Consider the following 24386-nt stretch of genomic DNA (forward strand, 5'->3'; position numbering starts at 1 on the left):
CTAATGACAAAAACTCCTCTAAAGTTTTTGAAACATGTATCCCTTTTGCCTAATGATTATCAGTGATGACTGAATCCCCTGTCACTCAAGGTTAAGGGAACATCACCATAAACTGTTAATTGGATCATTGTTTCTATTCACTGCACAAAACTTTTTGTAGTATTTTTCTGTTGGCAGAGAGATAAGCAGCAATCTAGATTTACACCCACAAAGCAGGAAATAAACTGCCTAAGTTTATGTTCTAGAATACCTTCCTCCCAAACAGAACAACTGGCTCCATTCCCCTATTTTAGGAAGGAGGTTTGATAAAAGAAGCTGAAAAATTTCAAGCAATTTGTTAAATTTTTAAATTATCACTTAAACTTCTTTGACTATACACTCAGAATCCAACACCAGAGTGAAATGGAACAGCTAGGAATGTAAACATCATTCACTAAATCTAAAGACAAAAGGTCACTTTTCTTTTTCATATTGATTGTTATATGTCTATCACCCCCAGGGGGAAAAAAAAGAACCTGCCATCTGGTTTATGTACCATTTTACTCATTACAACATTGAAGAAGGGCTCAGGTTTTCTAGGCAAAACACATACACAGAACAGAATTGTCGAGTCCAGGCTATGCCTAAGAGAATTTTACCAAGCATCTCTGGGACACTGCCTCAAGGAACCAGGGAGACTGGATGGATTCCAGTCCCTGTCAGTAAACTAGGATGCCAATCAATTATCCTGCAGGGTTACAAAATGAACTAGAATGCCCATCCCATTTAATCCCCACAGAGAAAGCTGAAACAATCACTTCTCCCCAGGAGTGAAATGGCATCATTCTGATGATGCCCGGGACCAAAGCCAACAGGCTCAGCTGGAACCTGAGGCCTCTCAGCCAGAAACTGGGACCAGGAAACTACAGCAAGTGGATCTCTTGCTCCACTTGCTATGTTTTTCTAAAAGCAATAAAAGTTGTATTTTTCCTTAGACAAATTTGGAAAAATTAAAAGTAAAACATAAAAATAAAAATAGAAATATTATTCTGTTGGTTATACAAATTTGATATGTATATATGCCAGGAGATTATTAACTAAGTCTAAGTTTTCCTATTTCAAGGTTCTCTATTTACTTTGGCAGTCATAGGGAGTCATACATTTAATCAGAATTTTTAAATAAATTTTTAAAATAGTGTGTAAAGTTTTCAGAGTTGTTTGAACTGTAAGAACATTTACAAAGTGATATCTATGGTGGCTAAGGTACTTCCTAAAGGAAAGGAAATAAAGATTTCTGTTCCTATGTAATTAGAAGTCATTACAGATCCTTTACCAAATACCTTCCCTTCAGACTTCCGTGGCTAAGGTTTTAAATTGGTTCTACACGATTATATTACAAAGTCAACTTCCTTAGAAAAACAATTCTGAATACCTTTCATCTTCTATGAAACCCTTTTCGAATCCATGTTTTTGTCAAATGTGTAGCCCCCCTCTTCCTTCTTTCATAAAAGAAGACAGATTTTTTATTTTTTATTTTTTGCAACGGAGTCTCGCTCTGTCGTCCAGACTGGAGTGCGGTGGCACCATCTTGGCTCACTGCAACCTCCACCTCCCGAGTTCAAGCGATTCTCCTGCCTCAGGCTCCCGAGTAGCTGGGATTACAGGCGCCTGCCACTACGCCCAGCTAATTTTTGTCTTTTTAATAGAGACGGGGTTGTGCCATGTTGGCCAGGCTGGTCTCAAACTCCTGACCTCAGGTGATCCACCCACCTTGGCCTCCCAAAGTGCTGGGATTACAGATGTGAGCCACCATGCCTGGCCAAAAAGACAGAATTTTTAAAGTGTAGGGAAAAAAATGTTTTTAGCCCCATGCCAGAAATGCTATATGCCCCTACATATTTTGGGTATTACAGTATTAATTGCCATATCTTATGGTAGAAAGTGGGAGGAGCCAAGCTGTTAAGCTCTTCTTTTTATTTATTATTTTTATTGCTTGGAAAATCAGTTATTGCTTTTCTAAAAATGAAACATGCTCATTGTAAAAATTTCTAACAATCTAAAAACATGCAGAGTAACATACGGGAAATGTAAATTGTTGCTCCACCACCCATGACCACAAAAACCTGAGTAAGAAAATGAACACAAGTTGCAAAAAACTCAAATGAATTGCAGAAATTAGACTTCATTAATACATTCCCATTGCTGAGGAATGAAATGTCAGCATACCAAAGTCCATGGCTTTTCAATGCACTCTTCAGAAGTAGAAAACCAAAATTTAAAACATCGTCCATGAAGCCAAGGGAACCATTACACCAGAACATACAGCTCCTCCCTGGAATAAGCCTTCTGTGAACCTCAACTTTTCCTCTCTTTTAACATCAATGTTAAAATGCCTCCCTTCAGGGATACTAAGACATTTCACTTTTGAGACAGAGTCACATAGAAAAACCATCAAAAAGAAAGAAATTAATTCTGCACCTGGGTAGCATTATTTTTTCCCTGCTTGGAGTGTGTACTAACTTCAACCAGATCAATTCTTTCATGAAATGAGGCAGAAAATAAACTCTCCATAATTTTAAAACATATTTATTATGATAAAAACATGGCTCTATTTGTCATTTCTATTTGTGGAAAACTGAAGGCCATCTTTTTCTCTGCAAAGCTTTTTGTCTGTTACATTCTAGAAACATTATAACCTCTCCACCAACCAGAATGATTCTGTTTATGCAAATAAATATATTTTATGACATGTAAAATTAATTAGTTATATGATTATGCTTCAGTAATGACAATGTTTTGCACAATAGAAAAAAAGCTGATAAAATTTAAATTTCCATTTTTATATTCCAACAAATAATTTAAATTTGTTTCTTGATTAATTCAATGTTTCACTTTTGAAAAGCAATTCACTTCATTTTGAAGTACATTTATATTTTCTTTAGTCACCTTAACTGTTAGTTCTACTCAGCAAGAATTTACTGTCTTTTTATTCTTTTTCTGTTCTTGGTTAAATGTCTTCTGGTAGGTCACATTTTATCTATTTATGTCTTGTGTCATAAAAGCATTCAAGAACATTTTAAAGTAAAATGCTTGAATAAAATTATTTTAGTAAAAATGTAAAAATACATGTAAAATAAATGTAAACAAATTAAAATAAATGTAAAAAAAATAGAGTATTGGCCGGGCATGGTGGCTCACGCCTGTAATCCCAGCAATTTAGGAGGCCGAGGCGGGTGGATCACAAGGTCAGTAGTTTGAGATCAGCCTGGCCAAGATGGTGAAACGCTGTCTCTACTAAAAATACAAAAAATTACCCAGGCGTGGTGGCGGGCGCCTGTAATCCCAGCTACTCAGGAGGCTGAGGCAGGAGAATCGCTTGAACCCGGGAAGCAGAGTTTGCAGTGAGCCAAGATCGTGCCACTGCACTCTAGCCTGGGCAACAGAGCAAGACTCCATCTCAGAAAAAAAAAAAATAATAACAGAGTATTCACATTTACTGAGCTTTTATTTTCAGTAGTTATAGATAAGAGATGAAAAAGACAGAATTTAGTTTCATACTTTGATATCATTTTTTGAAACAATGGCCAATGGTACCTTTATCATTCAAAATTTTTCAAAACTCAAAGGACAGAAATGAACATATCAGGTCTACCAAATAACCTAAACATTCATTAATTTGCCATTGAACCTTATGATACACCAATTGAAATAAAACCTTTTTACAGCAAAGAAAATTCTAGTATTTGCTTTATGGCATTACAGTATCTTTTTTATTCAAGTGGGGCCTGAAAGTGCCAGTGTTCCTCCAAAAACATGCATGAATTTACCACATTTCCATATGAGAAATAAGAACCTGTCACTTGGCCTTGAAAAAAATACGACCACTAACGTAATCACTTAGAAAAAAAAGAAAGTACCAGGAGTTCATGACCAGCCAGGGCAACATAGTGAGACCCCATCTCTACAAAATATTAAAAAACTAGCCAGGCATAGTGGCACACGCCTATAGTCCCAACTACTTGGGAGGCTGATGTGGGAGGATCACATGAGCCCAGGTGTTCAAGGCTGCAGTGAGCTATGATTGCACCACTGCACTCCAGTCAGGGCAACAGAAGGAGACCCTGGCTCTTTACAAAAAAAAAAAAAGAATAGAAAGAAAGCACCATCATTAACTGAATTGGGATCCGTACTAATAATATCAGAGTAATTATTGTCTGGCACTACCAGGAAGCTGGGTGTTTGGGGTTAATCAGACACTTAAGTCTCTACTTATATTAACATGTGGATTTGTGATTTTATAATATATTCACATTAATACTCTATCGAACTTAAATCAATTTTTCTTGTAGAGGTCAGGAAGCATTTCTCTATCTTCATATTTGGATCAGAATCATCATTATGAACCATTTTACCAATGTTATCATATCCATGCTAGTTAAGAAAACATTCTGGTTGGTAACCTGTTGGGTGAACCATTTCTAAAATTTAAAAATGCCTGCCACAAAATAAGTCTGCTGCATTTTTATGAAAATAATAAAATAAAAACTTTCATACTCTTTGGAAAAATGAGAAAAGCATTGATCAGTCCACTTACAGTGAGCTCACAGAAATCCATGCTATCAAGGCTTTTGCTTCTGTGTAATCTCCCTTTAATTCGTCTTAAAGAGGGTTTTCCTTGGCTGACACTAGAAGTAGCACCATTAGGATTTTCAGAGGATGGCGTTACCCTGCAAGAAAGAAAAAAATTCTTAAAAAGGCAGGTTTACAGGTGAACACATTTCTCAAGTTTGAGGTAAGCATTTACTCAAAGGTAGCTTTGGAAACGTCACACTCCTTTTTCCAGCCAAAAAGCTAAGAACCACAGCAGAGCTACATTCTATCAGATACCCTTTCTAACTACTTCTTAGCTAGTTTAGACATCTTGACAGGATTCAAATAGTATAACATTAAGATTTATTAGGCTGTGGGTGGTGGCTCACACCTTGTAATCTCAGTACTTTGAGTGGCCAAGGCAGGAGGATCACTTGAGCCCAGGGGTTCGAGAGCAGCCTGGGCAATACAGGGAGACCCTGCCTCTACATATACACACACAAATAAAAAAATTAGCCTGTCCTGGTGGTGCATGTCTGTGGTCCCAGCTGCTTGGAAGGCTGAGGTGGAAGGATTGCTTGAGCCTGGGAGGTCAAGGCTACAGTGAGCCACCACTGCACTCCAGCCTGAGAGATAAGAGTAAGACCCTGTCTCATTTATAAGGTTTTTTTAAAAAAAAGATTCATTAAATATCAATTCTACAACTATTGAAGAAGCCATTAATATTAGACTGAAGTTTTCTAGGTAACTTAGGGGCATCTGCTTCCTTCTGGGCAGTTATTTATTCAACATTCAGTCCGGTGCCTGGCACACCCAGTACAAGTGAGCTATCATTGTGTCCATCACAGATACTGTTCAGCATGGTTTTGTTAAGCATGAAAATAACATAAATCTAAACATGATAGCATACACTTAATTCAGCATAATTATGGAAACACGAAAACACAGACAACAAGAAGTAGCAAATAGTATAAGCCATCTATAAAGTGCACACTGGAATACATGTTCATACATATACATACAGACACAGTAAATATCATAAAATAGACTAGATATGGCTACAGTTTAGAATAAAAGTAATACGTCCACAGAGTTAAAACATTTGAAGCATATAAAAAGATATAAAAATGGAAAGTAAAAGCTGCCATTTTCTCCCTCATCCCAAACCCCCCTTTTCCAAAATCAACCACTATTAACAGTTGTTTGTATTGTATAATCTCCCAGACAAATGCTCATGCTTATATATAGATGTGTTTATTTCCTTTTCAATTTTTTTTACCAAATTGTGTGTATTGTCCTGCACCTTACATTTTTCACTTAATATAACGTTCTTCCCATAATAATCCATACAGAACTATTTCACTCTTTTTAATGGCTAAATGGCATCCCATAACATAGATGTAATATAATTTGTTCAACTACTCCCCTACTAATGGGCATTTAGTTTGTTTTCCTATGTTTGTTGCCAAACCATACAGCAACGAACATCCTTGGCAACATCTTTGGGTACAAATGCATTATTTAGTTAGGAAAGATTGTTCAAAGTAGAAAGGCAGAGTCAGAGATGGGAGTTTCCTACATGCTGATAGGTAATACCTTTCCAAAAAGCTTTACAAATTTACACTTCCATCAACAGTATATGAGAATACCCATTTGGGGGAGTCCTTAAATACAAGGGCAACTTTATCACTTTATTATTTTTATCACTCAACTTCTCCATGTCCTTCATTATATTTTTGTCTGTTGAACTGCTGATTCTGTATAAAGGACTATTGTAGGATGTCCCACCATGAACATGGACTTGTCAATTAATCTATGTCTTTTAGTTTTTGCTTTTTATATTTCAATTGTTTTTTATTAGATGTCTTGATGTTTACGACACATATCTTCTTAGGGATTTAATCTTTTATCATATAAAAAGACTATGCCAATTAAAGATTTTACCTTAAATGCCATTTTGTCTGATGATAATTTTCCCCATCTACATTTTTATATTAACCATTTCCTGATTTATCTTGTGTTTGTATTTTCAAGTGTTCGAAGTCTCTCTCTCTTTTTAGGTTTTTTTTTTTTTTTAAGTTGTACCTTTAACTCTGGATAAGTAGCATGTAGCTGGATTTTTTTCTTTCTTTACCCAATCTGAGGGTTAATGTCTTTTAAGAGAAACTTAATCCATTCAAATTTATTGTTTTTACTCATATGTTTAGATCTATTCCTGCCATCTTGTTTTGTGTTTAATGCTTTCTTTTTAAGTTTCTGCCTTATTAATATGATTGAGTTTACTTTGTCCTCAACCACCCTAAGACCTTTTTCCCTTTCCATTCAGTAGTTTGAAAGTTATACATCTTATTAGGGAAACTCTAACTCTAGTTAGCTATATACACACATGTACATTAACATCTTTATACATGTATCCATCACACACGTATATGTACACACACACACACATAAACTCATATTTTCCTATCAACACCTAGGGCTCATGAGTATGCTCACCTCCTCCTAAACAAGAAGTGGCATTAGCACATCTTCATTCCCCCTCTTTCCCAGCAACTCCACATCCCTACAAAGAGCCCCAACTCCCCTTAGAAATAGTGTTCAGGTTTCCTAGCTTCTTATTCATACTTTTGATCTCTTTGCTCTTTTGTGATTCTTTAACTTACTTCTCCAGATTGCAAACTTGCTTGTTAGTTTTGTGAATTCAGCCATTCTCTTTTCTATGAATCAGTAAATTCTAAATTTCTAAAGTAGCTAGTTTTTTTTTTTTTTTTTTTTTGAGTCGGAGTCTCGCTGTGCCTCCCAGGCTGGAGTGCAGCGGCGCGATCTCACCTCACTGCAAGCTCCGTCTCCCGGGTTCACACCATTCTCCTGCCTCAGCCTCCTGGGCAGCTGGGACTACAGGCGCTCATCACCACACCTGACTAATTTTCTGTATTTTTAGTAGAGACGGGATTTCACCATGTTAGCCAGGATGGTCTCCATCTCCTGACCTCGTGATCTGCCCACCATCAGCCTTCCAAAGTGCTGGGATTACAGGTGTGAGCTACCACGCCTGGCCTGTATCTAGTATTTGTTTAATTAATGCAATATTCTCATGCATCTTTCCAAAAATAACCTTTTTTTCTTCTGAAAATCACCATCTAATGTTTTTCTATTTTCTCAGGAGTTAGTTCTGTGTTTTAATTTGGTAATTCTCTGGGTACTGGCTTTCTTGAATTGTTTGGTGATTTTTAATGTCTACTTACATTTGTATTGGAAAACATCCATTTCCCCACTGCGACTACTGTGGCCTGCCTTCAGGAACTCTGGCAGAGAGATGGGATACGCTGCCAGGTCTGTGAGGCAGCTTCTCTTGCAAGTCAGTAGCTACCTCTAGGACAGCCCTGCCTCTCTGACCCCAGTGCTCCAGACAACTGCAACGTTTTCTCTCAACAGATCTATCCCTACATACTAGTTACATTTCAAAGAGTCCTCAAAAATACCGGTCCACTGATGACATTCTTTATTGTTTACTCAGACTATTATTAATTTTGTCATAGCTTTAAAAATTAATTTTCTTCTTTCATTGAATTTCTAGGGCGTCTTCCTTTCAATTGGCCTCCCAAAGTAAAATTTTACTGATGCCACTTTCATGATTCTTAGGATAAAAAGAAACATTGTACAGCTTTGTTCTCTTCTCCACAGGGTAAAAGCTTCCATGAAAAACAATGAACTTTATTCAAAAGAGGACATATGGGAAAGAAAAATAGAGTTATAAAACTAAATACAAATCAACTTCTCATTTCTCTCTCACTTTATTTTGATAGCGCTGGTAGGTGTGATCATATTTTAGAAAATTAATGCAAACATTTAATATAAATAAATAAATCTGTCTAGTGTTCTTCGTAAGTTTTTCTCTCATCTGACTTAGAAAGGCATCACTATTCTCCCTTTATGCCAAATCTAGAAGCCTAAAAGAGCCTGTAATAAAAATTTATATCTACCAAATTTTATAAATGGCAGATAGTCAAGACATTTACCAGGGTTAACTCAATGTAATACTAAATCCAGTGACAAAGTAAAACAGAAAAATAAAATGATCATAAACATAACTAGAAGAATAGATCCACTGCCCTCCCTACCAGGATCATAATAAAAACATGCCTGTAATATCAGCACTTTGGGAGGCCGAGACATGAGGATCTCTTGAGCCCAGAAGTTTGAGACCAGCTTGGGCAACATAGAGAGATCCCGTCTCTACAAAAAATACAAAAAAACTCGCCAGGCGGGATTGCACATGCCTATGGGTCCCAACTACTTGGGACTCTGAGGTGGGAAGATCACCTAAGGCCAGGACGTCGAGGTTGCAGCAAATGGTGATCACACCACTGCACTCCAGTCTGGGCAATGGAGTGAGACCATGTCTCAAAAAAAAAAAAAAAAAAAAAGTAATAATCAGTAGCGCTAAAGTGGTGTATACCAGGTGAAAATCAGCTCTGGACCTACCCTGCCCACAGACTCCACAGGAAGATGGTACCTTGTCTAAGAATTTAACCAGGCTTCTACAGAGTAACTTCAGGAACTTTAAAGCTTTGACCAGATCTTTGGGAAGCTGAGGTAAACTGTTAAAAGGCATATGGCTCAATAATGACCCCCCTTTGTTTGGTGTGGAATAAAGAAAAGAAAAAACACTGATCTAGATAATAATGCAGAATATTAACTCTGGTGTAAGTAGAAGTGCTCTTGTAGGAATAGGTGAATTTTAGATGTTGCTTTTCTTTTGTTTATTACTGTCTTTAAAAATATTTGTCTTGGGGAGTGGCATGTGTGTGTTTCATTGTTTTCTGGACACTCACAAGAACACAGCTGCGTACCTGTAACTCAGGTGAGAAGAGCTATACAAAGAGCCCACCAAGGACAGTTCCATTTGACGTGGAATATAAATTCTTTTCATCCCCTGGTACCACTCTTCCCCAGCCCTGATGGTGCAGATCTGAGCTGAGTAACTCAGACTTCGGGGATTATTCCCCGCATATTTAGAGGAATGGCCCTTTATGACAGGGAAATAAAGTTGGGAACTGATGTAGGGAAATCAATATTTAGCTTACAATGAGGTTTTACTTTTCCTAATTCTTAATTCCATTTTATCCTCCCTAGAGGGAAGGTGGGGAGAAAATTTCTGCCTCTCTCCACCTGCTTTGTAACTTCCCTCGTGAGAGTGTGCTTTACTTGTGGGCATGGCTGATATGCATCAAAGGCTGAAGCCCAGTGCCCACCCTCTCGTTCCACTTCCTACCCCTACCGGATGAACACAGACCACAGGCCTGGCCCCTGGAGGCAGTCCCCCACTTGATCTGCCCATTTCCCTTCTCTTCACCTGACACTGCTAGAACAGGTCTGGTCTGCACTGCAGCCTCCACCATCATAGCTCCCGAGGTAAGGGAGGAAGCATCCCCTCAGAGGCTTGCAGACCAGTGTGGCCTGCTCCAGCACAGCTTCCTAGACAGACCCTCATTTGGGTGATAGCCAGCACCTGCCCCAATATTATTAACAACCCAGAAAACTGTTAACATTTAGCTCTTGTTCCTTGAATGTATCTTCCCTGGTCAAGGACATGCAGGAGAAAGATATACACCAATCCAACTCCACCCATTATGTCACACCTACAAAGCTCTGTTGGGCGCTCTGCTGGCTACAGGCCGAATGTGGACTGCTACATCTTTGACATGGGACTCGGTCCTTAGCAAAGTCATTTAAATCTGACAGAGATACAAATTTTCACTAGTCCAAAATACTTGCAACACAGTGCAGCACAACTTCTTGACATTCTGCAACCATCCCTCCCACACCCTTCCCTCTGCTGGAATGCTTTTCTACTCCCCATCCTTGAAAGCCCAATGTTCCCAGGGAGCCTTCGGTATTCATTCCTTTTGTTTCCAACTCAGGAGCTTTGGCTACAAATATTTCTGACCATTCTAAGATAAACAACTCCCAAGCTCATCTACATCACCCATTTCTAATTTCCAGTGGAAAAGAACTCAATAATAACACAGAATCGGGCAAAAATAATCAAGATGGTAAAAACAAAGCAGTCACACAAGGACAAATCTATCAACAAAGTAACAACTAATAATCCTTCTACAAGATATTCGTTTTAAGATACCAGCAACTGACAGCCACAGCCAACTCAAGAGAATGCTAATGAGTGACAGCAAAGCATCCTTCCTCCACTTGAGGGGAATTCCAAACAACAGTGTGAGCCAAGGAGCTGTGAGACACTGCTAAGTACAGAAGGGCAGCTGGCTTTAAAAGGATGCTAAATCCTTCTGAAGGACACTTCAGGAAAAGCTAGTAAAATGCTAATTTTTGTTTATAAGCATTGGACTTCAGAAAGCTTAATAACTCATGTAATAGGTTAACAGTAAATAGTCATCTGATGAACTTAGAAAAAATAATGTGCACAACTGCCAATAATTAGGTCATTTAAAAAATTATGAGCTGGGCACAGTGGCTCACGCCTGTTATCCCAGCACTTTGGGAGGCCAAGGTGGGTGGATCACCTGAAGGTCAGGAGTTCGAGACCAGCCTGGCCAACATGGTGAAACCCCGTCTCTACTAAAAATATAAAAATTAGCCAGGTGTGGTGGTGGGCGCCTGTAATCCCAGCTACTTAGGAGGCTGAGGCAGAAGAATCACTTGCACCCGGGAGGCGGAGGTTGCAGTGAGCTGAGATCGCGCCATTGCACTCCAGCCTGGGCGACAAGAGTGAAACTTCGTCTCAAAAAAAGAAAAAATTATGAAAGGACTTAGGTATTGGAGCCCTTCAAGTCCCAACAGGAGGACCTCAGTGATCCATGAGTGGGCCGGGGGACCACCCTTGGAGAAACAACCTTCTATCGGGCAATTACCAGTCATTTTACTATCTGTTTTCAGTTATTCTCTCCTTCTAGACTGTCATCTCACTGATCAATTGTCTTTTAAACCTTGATCAATTGTATGAGTCTGAGCAAGTCAATGACCTAATTTGTAAAACCGAGAAAATACAGCACCTACCTCATAGGGGTGCTATAAGTTAAATAATGACAAGATACTTGGAAAGCACTAATATAGAGTGCAGCAAGTAATAGCTCAATGAATAGCAACTCTTATTGTTTTTGGAATCTGATTATTAGATGACTACTTGAATGAATATACTGATAGTGCATGGCCTTAAATAATCACTGAATCAAATAACTGGGGAAATGTTTTTAGAGTATAAAGAAAATGAAATCACACCCCCTTTTCTCCCTAAGATCACTGTAAATACTTTTTCTTTTTTTTTGAGACTGAGTCTCGCTCTGTCGCCAGGCTGGGGTGCAGTGGCATGATCACGGCTCACTGCAACCTCCACCTCCTGGGTTCAAGCGATTCTTCTGTCTCAGCCTCCCGAGCAGCTGGGACTACAGGCATGCGCCATCACGCCCAGCTAATTTTTGTATTTTTAGTAGAGACAGGGTTTCACCATGTTGGCCAGGATGGTCTCGATCTCTTGACCTTGTAATCTGCCCGCCTCAGCCTTCCAAAGTGTTGGGATTACAGGTGTGAGCCACTGTGCCCAGCCCACTGTAAATACTCTTAAAGCACTTAGTGCAAAACTCAAGACTGCTGATAGCAATAAATTATGAAAATATTTTTCACATTTTACATTGAAAAGGAGTAACTATTATTTGTGCCTCATACCTGCAGAACAGCAGCATAAATGTCACCTTACTTAGAATGTTACCATGTTTAGAAACAAAGTCTTTGCTGATGTAATTAAAGATCTCCAGATGAGATCATCCTGGATCATCCAGGTGGGCCCTAAATCCAATGACAAGTGTCCTTATAAGAGACAGAGGAAAAAGGAAGCAAGACTCCAGGATGTCAGAGGAGAGCTGTTTTAGTTGCAGTGGAGATTCTAATATGGCCTGCAGAAGAATCTGTCTGCATATGTATACATATTATAAAATGGAGCATTTATTTTATGAGTTCCTAGTTTATAATTTGAAACAAATTAAAAATTAAAAGTTTTAGTCTTTTAAAAAAAAGAGAGAGAGGAGAAGACACAGAGACACAAAGACACAGAGAAGGTCATGTGAAGACAGAAGCAGAGAATGGATTGATGCAGCCACAAAGAATGTTCAAAAGAGGCAAGGAAGGATCCTCCCCTAGAGCATTTGAGGGAGTGTGACCCTGCCAACACCTTGATTTTGGACTTCTAGCCTCCATAACTGAGAAAATAAATTTCTGTTGTTTTCAGCCACCAAGTTTATGTGATCTGTTACAGCAGCCCCTGAAAACACAAAGCCCCACTGCTTCTTTTCATTGCTGGCAATTCCAAGAGGTCCCCCAAAGGAAGCCAGCAGGCTCTGCAAACTTACACCTACCTCAGGTAGAGGTAACCAGGCTTTGTTCTGTGTTCCTAAGTAATGATTCAGAACCAAATACTGCAAACACTCCTGCTTCCTAAATTTCTTGAAGAAGGGGATGAGGAGAAGAGAGTTTCTACAGGCTCCACTGATGTGGGTCTGACTGTCTGCTTTAGTTTCCACCTAAGTTGGTCTGCAAATATAATTCTCCTTATGAGATTTGTAGAGCCAATCAGAAAGACAGGAGATATTGCACAAAGAAAAACTGACAGGCACAAATACCCAAGCGAGATGGAAGTGTGGGAATAAGGCATGCAACCCTGCCCTTTACACTGGCAGAAGCCTTTCCATATAGACTGCAATAAAGACAGAGAAACACAGATACATAAATATCTTCATATAAATCTTCACATATGCCTTGACAAGTTTTCATAATACATCCTCACATTTATTTATTTATTTATTTATTTATTTATTTATTTATTTATTTATTTTGAGATGGAGTCTTGCTCTGTCACCCAGGCTGGAGTGCAATGGTACAATCTCGGCTCACTGCAACCTCCGCCTCCTAGGTTCAAGCGATTCTCCTGCCTCAGCCTCTTGAGTAGCTGGAATTACAGGCACACATCACCATGCCTGGCTAATTTTTATATATTTTTAGTAGAGACAGGGTTTCACCATATTGACCAGGCTGGTCTCGACCTCCTGACCTCAAATGATCCACCCATCTTGGTCTCTCACAGTGCTGGGATTACAGGTATGAGCCACCACGTCAGGCCCTCACATTTGTAAACAGGCACAAGCTGGTGCATTCCAAAGTCTTACAAGCATTGTTGATGTCTGCTATTGGTTTCCACCCACCACTCTAGAGTCAGGACCTACATCCTACTATCTTCTAGACATATGATGGCACCTTATGTCTCCAATGCTCCATGTGCGGTTGCTATGAAACTAGCAAAATGAAACATTATCTAAAAAATAAATCCAAAGCGTATAAGAGAAAAATAAATCTGGCGGCACAATGTTCTCCAACTTAAGAATATGAAGTATTCTACATCTCTATTTAAAAGAGCCACTCACTCCAGAGTTCTTCATAGAGCATACCCTTCCCTTTGCCGCTGTAGAATCAGATGAATGTTTGCAAGTTAACAATGAGTGGAAATTATGAAATGATTATCTAAGATCATGGAAAAGCTCAACAAAAGCCCCTTGCCTTTTCCAGGCCGCCTCTTAGTAAGATGGTTTTTATCCCTGGCCCTAACTCACTGCCTACCTCAAACATGAATTGCTTGGATATAAAAGTTACCTGGATTTTATTTCCTTGTGTCCTCTCTTCAGAAATTCTGTGTTTAGAGAATGTGTTTTCAGAAGCAGAACCCCAGTGATGGAAAAGAATAAATATAGTTTCCTAACTTTGTGACCAAATGCTGCTAATATTGATGTCTAATAATTCCTCAAATATTATTCCCACATCTTGATTTTTAAACTGGCCCGGGCGCAGTGGCTCACACCTGTAATCCCAGCACTTTGGAAGGCCAAGCTGGGTGGATCACCTAACGTCAGGAGTTTGAGACGAGCCTGACCAACATGGTAAAGCCCCATCTGTACTAAAAATACAAAATATTAGCCGGATGTGGTGGTAGGCGCCTGTAATCCCAGCTACTCAGGAGGCTGAGGCAGGAGAATCACTTGAATCCTGGAGTGGAGGCTGCAATGAGCCGAGATCTGCCATTGCACTCCAGCCTGGGCAAGAAGAGCAAAACTGTTTCAAAATAAATAAATAAATAAATAAAAAATTTTAAACTGAACATTAAGAAAACAGATTTCCCTAACATATTATTTCCCAATCACAAATTATTAAGAATCCATTTATTCAACAAATATTTATTGAGAAGCTTTCTGGTACATTTGTACCAGACATCCGTTGCAGGGGTTTTACAGTAATGGATGAAACAAACAAAAGCCCTCCCTCATGCAACTTACATTTTAGTGAGGAGAAGGGGAATATATATGAAAAATAAGTAAAATAAACAATGTGTTAGTTATTGATAAGGGCTCAGGAGAAAAGCAAAATGGGACATATGACTGCTGGTGCTGATATTTCCCATACCCCCATATACCATCAATCTGAGAAGCGATCTTCAAATGTTACCCCTTCTTCCTTCACTGTAGTGACAGTCTTCATTTATTTGCTAACATCTCCCACGGACATGTTTTAATTGAACTGCGGCTAACCTTGTCTTCTAAGTGTTGTCACTTGCTGTTCGTCACATGAAAATATCTTTTTTTTTTTTTTGAAATAGGAGTCTCACTCTCGCCCAGGCTGGAGTGCAGTGGCATGACCTTGGCTCACTGCAACCTCTGCCTCCCGGGTTCAAGCGATTCTCCTGCCTCAGCCTCCCAAGTAGCTGAGATTACAGCCACACACCACCACGCCCGGGTAATTTTGTATTTTTTTGGTTTATTTGTTTGTTTATTTAGTAGAGACGGGGTTTCACCATGTTGGTCAGGCTGGTCTTGAACTCCAGACCTCAGGTGATACGCCTGCCTCGACCTCCCATAGTGCTGGGATTACAGGTGTGAGCCACTATACCCGGCACATTAAAGTATCTTTTGCAGAATAAATTTATTTAAAAAAAAAAAACAAATTGGTGGGGGCAGAAAGACACTAACATTTACTAAGCACCTATTATTAAGCCAAGCACAGTGGTAGACACCTTTGTATTCATTATCAGAGTTGATCTGTGTATATCCCCATGAGGGAGATAACAAGATTCTCACTTTACAGAGGAAGAAAGAGACACTCCAGGAACTTAAGGTCACACAGTAAGTGGCACAACTGAATTCTGAACTTTGCTGTCCATATTTGTCTTACCTTCAAAATTCTCCACTTTTAGGATTCTTTTTCTTAACCCATCTTTTTCTTGGCTGATCACGCTATATACTTTTTTGGTAAGGATCACTCTTTCACACTGTCTTATACAGCAGGAATTACTTTCCTCATTACCTAAAAGCAGCCTCATCTCCTTTCTCTACAACCTTAGGATTAAATTAGACTGTGTTCAACTGAACTGAATAAAAGCTTTATGAACTACACTGACCACTAATTTTAAAATTAAAATGACCAATGCCATAACTGGCATCTTTTTTCTGTAGTCATCTTCCCTTTACTAGGTTCTTTTGCAAAAGAATCTTAATCCTAAATCTCAAGCCAGTGGAATACCTAGGTGGCTCCTGGGATTCCGCATGGATTAAGGATTATTATTAATAAAATGCAATATACAATCCTGTAGATAATCGGCAACGTAAACCAGTAAGGTCCAGACATTTTTCTTTAAGGGTGTTTTTTCCTCATTACCTCAGTAACAGTTTCCAGGTCGGAGGAACTGGAACGCATGCAGGTGGAATACAGTCCCTGACAATGCAATAATAATTTCCCAACTTATTCCCCTTGCCTTGCTCGTCCTCTACTACGCACTCAGCAGCAGACGAATGTTTGGAAAATAACTGAAAACGCACACCGTGATACCAATGAATTCTCTGCTGTCTCCGCGAGAGCCTGGCTGGAAATTCTGAGCCAGAACCCGCCGTAATGGAGCAGAAAGGACAGACAGAGGCGGGAGGCCGACGCCCGGGTGCGGGTGCCAGGCGTCCCGGCCGCTCCCCGTTGCCCTACGCGCCGCGGGCACAGCGAGGGTCTCGGCGGAACCAGTCAGCGGGCACGCGGTACAAGGCGGCGCTCGGCCCTGGGCTCGGCCTTGGCTGCTGCGCCCCGCGCGGCGCGCCCCGCGTCCCGTCGGGCCCGACAGTCGCGGCCTCGCCCCCCGCCCGACCGCCCGGGCCCCCGCTCGCTCTCCCACTCCGGCCCCCGCCCCGCTCCGCGCCTAGCCCGGCTGGGGCTCCGCGCCCGCGCGGCCGCCTCACCACAGCTTCCTCTTGAGCGGCAGGAGGCTGCCGCGGTTGGAGGGGGTGACGCCGATGGCCATCTGCAGCACCGTCAGGTATTTCTGGTACTTCATCTTGTCCCCGCTCCGCTCGCGGGCAGGGCCCCGCCGCCTCCGCCGCCGCCGCAGACACAGCCCCTCCAGGCGCCGCATAGATCAGCTCTGGGCCATCCGCCGCCACCACAGCTCCCACAGCTCCCGCGCCCGCCGCACCCGCAGCTGCGGCCGTGCGTGTCCCGGGCTCCCGCTCCCGCCGCCGCCGTCGCCGTGCGTGCCCGGCCGCTCCCGCCGCCGCCGTGCGTGGCCCGCAGCTCCCGCCGCCGCCGCCCCTTCCACCCCTGCAGGCCGTGGCCCGGCGGCGCGCTCCGGTGGGCGGGTGCGGGTCTCGCGGGAGGCCGGGCTGGCTTGGCCCCCGCTCTGGAGCCGCTGGGCGAGGCCGGGCCACCTGCGCGCCGGCCGCCCTGCCCAGGCCCTGCGCCCGCGTGCCGCGGTGTTTTCAGCGGCTGGCAGGAGCTCCTTCTCAACCGTTAGCACCCAAAGAGAATCCCAACAGCACACTTACAGCGCGGATTAAAACAAACAAACAAACAACAACAACAACAAAAACGAGACACTGCCTGTTGGTTTGTAACCATCAATTGATGTGTTCTATCCCAAAGTGGTTGACTTCACATTGACATATAATGCATATGGCGAATACGTTCTACACGCGCATGCAGTCCTCGCTTGCACGGTAATTCTGGACGCTGGAAATGACTGAACCATGCAAAACTACCTTAATAATCACTGGGAAAAATTAAGATTGTTTCACGACTTTAAACAGTTTTTCTCAAAACATTCAAAGCGGTCCGGGCACGGTGGCTCACGCCTGTAATCCCAGCACTTTGGGAGGCCCAGACGGGAAGATGGCATGAGCCCACGAGTTCGAGACCAGCCCTCGGCAACACAGTGAGACCCGGTCTCTACAAAATTAAAAAAAAAAAATTAGCCAGGCGTGGTGGTGTGCACCTGTAGTCCCAGCTTCTCAGGAGGATGAGGGGGGAGAATCACTTGAGCCCGGGAAGCCGAGGTTGCAGTGAGCCAAGGTCACACCACAGCACTCCAGCCTGGGTGACAGAGCAAGTCCTTGTCTTGGAAAGAACAAACAACAACAACAAAAGAACCATTCAAAACTCGCTTAACTGATGGTTACAAATACCCTGTATATGGAAATGAAAAAAAATCAGTTTAAAACATTCAAACATTGAGAATTAAAGTGTTTTATGTGTTTGTAAAAATAAAGCTTATTAAGAATAACTTGAACAGTGCTTGTCTTCTTCTAGTGTAACTCGTATATACCACCTTTTCTGTACCTTAGCAAAACATCACATTTGGATTACACGCAAGTATTTTATCCTTTGCACTTCCAATGCCATGCAATGTCTCAGAGAGTTCCTTTAATGTAAAATTTTTTTGTGGACCTCATTTCCTCCGGGACATCCTCATCCTTTTTGTCACAGCCATTTTCCTCATTCAGTGTGCTTTGAGTAAGTTTCACTGACTGCATATCTAGTCTCTGGAAAGTCAGCACTCCCACAGTTGTCTATTTCTTCTATAGTACTTCATTTGCATTCAATTTGAATTTCACTTCAATTCCATCTTTACCATTTTTTTATTTCTTTGCTGCACTTTCATCTTTGTTGACCAATTCCCTTTCAATTATTCATCTTTATACAATGCTGTGTGAGTTTAACACTTGGAGAAAAGGAAGCAACACAATTGCACACTTTGCTGCCAGTGCCTAAACTAACAGTGCAATGACCCGTCACTGACAGATTTTGAAAGAACTGCTCTGATTGGTCACTGGTTGTTATGGACATCTATTGTTTACATAGGGTTTTGTGGACTAAAGAGCTAGAAGCAAAGATTGTACTATGTTTGTTCACAGCTAAAATGGCATGATAACTGAAATTTGTTTTTTTGTTTTTGCTTTGTTTTGTTTTTGAGACAGGATCTCATGCTGTTGCCCAGGCTGCAGTGCAGTGGCACAATCATGGCTCACTAGAGCCTCTACCTCCCAGGCTCAAGCGATCTTCCCACCTGGGCCTCCCAAGTAGCTGGAACTACAGGCACACACCACTAAGCCTGGCTAATTTTTGTATTTTTATTTTTTGAAGAGACGGGATCTCACTGTGTTGCCCAGGCTAGTCTCAAACTCCTGGGCTCAAGCGATCCTCCCACCTCAGCCTCTCAAAGTGCTGCAATTATAGGCATGAGCCACCATGCCCCATCCAGTAACTAAAATTTCAACCATATTGTTGAGATACTGGTGTTATTTAACTAAACAGCTGACATCAGTCATATCTGAACCTGCAAAGCAAAGGATGCCTATTTGGATATATGCATACTATATGTATGTGTGTATATATAGTATATATGAAGAGTACCAATAATAAGCACCTATGCATCCACCAGGCAGAAGTGTTAACCCCCTCCCTCCACAGTTTATCCCTCCTGCACCTCTATTTAAATACTTCATCTTCAAATTAATTAGCACATAAGATTAAAACAACACAATCTTCCTGGGGTTTGGGTTCCCAACATGATTTCACAGTCACTTAGGTAGGAAAGCAGGTCTAAATATTTCACTTTCATTTACCCAGAAATTTTAGCTCTCACATAAAATGAGGAATTGGCAGGTTTTTGACACTTCGGTTGTATACCCCCCTGGGGAGAGGACATCCTTGGAGCAGAACTTTTAAGAAACATCAAGGCCTGTTTTTATATACTCACCATGTCAAATGTATGTTTGGCCTTTTGCATTACTTTGTCATAATAATTGTAAGATATTTGATGAAAATACTACACTGTGCTCAAAGATTTAGGCACCTGGAAGCTGAGGGACCTATTCAGGATAATAAGCAATAAAAATAAATCTGGGAGAAGCACTTCTAGAGTGGTAGAAAATCTGCTTCTCCATAAAAGGGAGCACACTGGCAAAAATAGTTAAAACCAACTCCAGAAATTAACCAAACACAACAATCCAAAGAGTATTTATTCAAGAAAAATTACTGAATCTTGGTGAGTACAGTGAGCTTTAGGGCATTTTGATCTGCCCAATTCTCAACTACTTCTCTCCAGCTCTACAGTAGCCTAGTAAGCCAACAGCCTCACAACTACAGTAGCTTTGAAAACCATCCAGCAGCCACTGGATGGGGCAGAATAGGTTTAGATCTTCTCAAAAGCCCCATACTAAGTAAACTGTCATTATTTGACCTGTCTGGAAGCACCTTGAAAAGTTCCATTCTCAGGGTTTGTCTTTATTTGACCTGGTTCAGAACTTGCTCTGTGCAAACAGCCCTATCCCTAGTGCATTTGTTGAAAACAATCAGTTGCAACTGTTTAACATCACAGATACCTGCGGTGGTGAAACTGTTTGGTACTAACAAGAGGCTAACCAAAAAAGTTAAAAAAAAAAAAGGGCAATAAGAGTCCATATAGTTCCTTGAAAAGCTCTGACATATACCTACGAATCCAGAATTTCATGCAGGACTGTGAACACACCCAAAAAACACCTAAGAAGACTCTAATCTCTCACCTCTGTCTGACCTTGAGTTTCAGTACAATGCAGAAAATAAAGGCTAAGGAAGAATCATAAACTACCTACCACAATGTGCAAGGCATGCCCCAGCACACACAGCCTCTCAGCAAAAGCTAGGGGATTTATCAGTTCAAAGCATTTAAGAAAATATCCATTCAATCATTAGCTAAGCACTAAACTATCCAAGCAGAGACTCTAATGGCTGCACACAACAAACAATACAGACTTTATAGATTAGTCCAGCAAAATCACTAAACCAGCAACAAACCTCAGTGGAGAGGAGGGGATATGATTTCTAGAGTTGCCACATTACATTGTTCAAAACGTCCAGATCTCAACAAAAAAATTCACAACATCCAAAGAAACAAAATTATGGCCTATATGCAGGAAAAAGCAGTTAATAGAAACCATTCCTGAGGAACCCCAGGCATTGGACTTACTGAACAAAGACTTTAAATCAGCCATTATGAATATGTTCACAGAACTAAAGGAAACCATGTCTAAAGAACTAAAGGAAAATGTGAGAATGATGTCTTACTAAATAGATAATATCAATAAACAGAACTTTTAAAAAATAGAAACTCTGGAGTTGAAAAGCACAAGAGTGAGATGAAAAAATTCTCTAGAGGAGCTCAATAACAACATATATGAACTGGTAGAAGCAAAAGGGAGTGAACTTGGAGATAGCTCAATTGAAATTATCCAGGCTGAGAGACAGAAAGAAAAAAGAATGAAGAAAATGAACAAATTCTCAGAGACTTATGGGAAACCATGAGTTTATGTGTATATTAACATGCACACAAAGTCCCAGAAGGAAAGGATAGAGAGAAAGGAATACAAAGAATATTTGAAGAAACAGGCTTCCCACACTTTATGAAAAACAGTAATCTGCCATCCAAGGAGCTCAAAAAACTTGAAGTAGTGACCTAGACACATAATAGTCAAACTATTGAAAGCCAAAGATGATGAGAAAATTTTGAAAGCAGCAAAAGAAAAACAACTCATCACACACAAAGGATCCTCAATAAGCTTAATAGCTGACTTCTCATCATAAATCATGAAGGTCAGAAGGTAGTGGGAAGACATCATATTTAAAGGGTGGAAGGAAAAATATCCTTCAAAAATGAAAGAGAAATTATGGCATTCCAGGTAAACAGAAAGTGAATGAAATCATCACTAGCAGACATGCACTATTACCAAAGGGAACCTTGCAGGCTGAAATGAAAGAATATTAGAAATTTAAATCCACATAAAGAAAATAAGAGCAGTGATTCTGATAACTACACAATTGAGTATAAAAAATTATTTTAATTTTTAAAATTAAAAAATTTTAAATTAAAAAATGTGTTTGAACACTGATTTAAAACACAACTGCATAAAACAATGGTTATGAGCTGTGTCGATAGGCTTTTAATGTATAAACATACAATTTGTTTGACAATCATATTACAAAGTTAAGAGGGACAGAGTGGATGTATACTGGAGCATAGTTTTGGCATGCTATTGAAATTAAGGCAAGTCAGCTGGGTGCGGTGGCTCACGCTTGTAATCCCAGCACTTTGAGAGGCCAAGGCAGGTGGGTCATGAGGTCAGGAGATCAAGACCATCCTGGCTAACACAATGAAACTGCGTCTCTACTAAAAATACAAAAAATTAGCCGGGCCTGGTGGTGGGCGCCTGTAGTCCCAGCTACTTGGGAGGCTGAGGCAGGAGAATGGTGTGAACCCAGGAGGTGGAGCTTGCAGTGAGCTGAGATCTCACCACTGCACTCCAGCCTGGGCGACAGAGCAAGACTCCATCTCAAAAAAAAAAAAAAAGAGAGAGATTAGGGCAAGGCACGGTAGCTCATGCCTATAATCCCAGCACTTTGGGAGGCCTAGGTGGGAGAATTGCTTGAGCCCAGGAATTTGAGACCAGCCTGGGCAACAGAGTGGGACTTCATCTCTAGAAAAATAAATAAATAAAAAATGAGCCAGGCATGGTGGCACGTGCCTGTAGTCCCAGCTACTTGGGAGGCTGAGGTAGGAGGATCTCTTGAGCCTGGGAGATGGAGGCTGCAGTGAACCATGATTGTGCCATTGTACTCCAGGCTGGGCAACAGCAGGAGACCTGTCTTGAAAAAAGGAAAAAAAAAGAAATTAAGTTAGTATTAATACTACTTAGGTTATTTTAAGTTAAGAAGCTAATTGTAATCCCCGGGATGACTATTAAGAAAATGATTTTTTCAAAATGTTATACAAGAAATAACAAGGAAATTAAAATAATACAGTAGAGAATATATAGCACAAAAGAAAACAGTAACAGAAGAATAGAACAAAACAAGATATAAGACATATAGAAAGCAAATAGCAAAATGGCAGACATAAATTCTACCTTACCACTAATTACATTAAAGGTAAATGTACTAAGCATTCCCATCAAAAGACAGAGATTGGTAAAATGGATCTTAAATAAATGTATAACCTAATCTTCCACTTTGAGCAACTAGAAAGAGGAGCAGAATAAACTCAAAGCAAGGAAAAGGAAGGAAATAATAAGGATTAAGAGTAGAAATAAATGAAATGATGAATAAAAAAAAGAGAAAATCAGCAAAACCAAAAGTTGGTTCTTAGGAAGTATTAAATATCAATAAAGATGACAAACCTTCAGCTAGACTGACCAAGTGAGAGAGAGAACTCAAATTACTAAATTTGGACTGAAAGAGGGGATATTACTACCAACCTTGCAGAAACAAAAGTGATTATAAGGAGTATACTGTGGGTAATTATGTTGTCCCAGCTACTCGGCAGGCTGAGGTGGGAAGATCACTTAAGCCCAGGAGGTGGAGGTTGCAGTGAGTTAAGATTGCACCACTATACTTTAGCCTGGGTGATAGAGCAAGACTCTGTCAAAAAAAAAAAAAAAAAAAAAAGAAAGAGAGAGAGAAAGAAATCAAGAAAGAAAGAAAGAAAGAAAAGAAAAAAGAAAAAGAAAAAAAAGAGAGAAAGGAAGGAAGGAGGGAAAGAAAAGAAGGAAGGGAGGGAGGGAGGGAAGGAGGGAAGGACCTACCTACGTGAATTAGAAAACTTTCTAGAAAGACCAAACTACTGAAATTGACTCAAGAAGAAACAGAAAATCAAATAGAAGTATAACAAGCAAAGAGATTAAATTGGTAAGAAGAAAAACTTCCCACCAAGAAAAAACGGCTTTATCAGTTTTGTTCACTCCTTTATCTCCTGCACCCAGAACAGTGCCTGGTGTATCATAAGCAACCAATAAATATTTGTTGAACTTGAGACAGGATGTTAATATAAAGTGAAAGACTTCATGACTTGTCATAAGGCATATCATTTTTCTAAAGAACAGAGTTTTGCATGCAATGTAGATAAATATTACAGCTGGAAAATTGACATCATTTTATGTAGTCAAAGAAATAAAAATTCGCTATTAGTTCTTAGATGATAGTCAATGCTTCAAAGGAAAATGTGGGAGCTGCTACTATTGGCACTATGCGAGGTCCAAGGTAGTGTTTTTCCAACCTGCCTCCCAGTGAATACAACCTCAAGGGTTATAGCACCTGAGCCTGTTGCTCCACCTTCCTCAAAAACAAGGTCCTTCCACCTATTTTGACTACCACGCACAGTTAGAAGTATATTTTATTTTATTTTATTTTATTTTATTTTAGATGGAGTCTTGCTCTGTCAACCAGGCTTGAGTGCAGTGGCGTGATCTTGGCTCACTGCAACCTCTGTTTCCTTGGCTCAAGCGATTCTCCTGCCTCAGCCTCCCAAGTAGCTGGGATTACAGGGGCCCACCACCATGCCCGGCTAATTTTTGTATTATTAGTAGAAACAGGGTTTCACCATGTTGGCCAGGCTGGTCTCGAACTCTTGACCTCAAGTGATGCGCCTGCCTCGGCCTCCCAAAGTGCTAGGATTACAGGTGTGA

At 40.5% G+C, this 24386-nt stretch overlaps 1 protein-coding gene across 6 annotated transcripts in view; it reads right to left on the reverse strand.

Moving 5' to 3' along the window:
* The window catches only part of TJP1 (tight junction protein 1), a 270016-nt gene extending 252776 nt beyond the window's left edge, over positions 1 to 17240 (reverse strand). For 2 of the 6 annotated variants that reach the window (XM_031002056.3, XM_031002054.3), the window contains exons 1-2: positions 16860 to 17240; positions 4574 to 4706 (exon numbers count right to left, since the gene is read on the reverse strand). In XM_031002056.3, the coding sequence (XP_030857916.3) occupies positions 4574 to 4706; positions 16860 to 17032 (306 nt within the window). In that variant the 5' untranslated portion in view covers positions 17033 to 17240. The remainder of the gene's footprint in view (positions 1 to 4573; positions 4707 to 16859) is intronic. The other 4 variants (XM_031002059.3, XM_055363958.2, XM_031002055.3 and 1 more) reach the window with 3 other exon arrangements.
* Positions 17241 to 24386: the final 7146 nt, after the last annotated feature.

The sequence above is a fragment of the Gorilla gorilla genome, chromosome 16 (assembly GCF_029281585.2).
Source record: "Gorilla gorilla gorilla isolate KB3781 chromosome 16, NHGRI_mGorGor1-v2.1_pri, whole genome shotgun sequence".
Taxonomy (NCBI): Eukaryota; Metazoa; Chordata; class Mammalia; order Primates; family Hominidae; genus Gorilla; species Gorilla gorilla.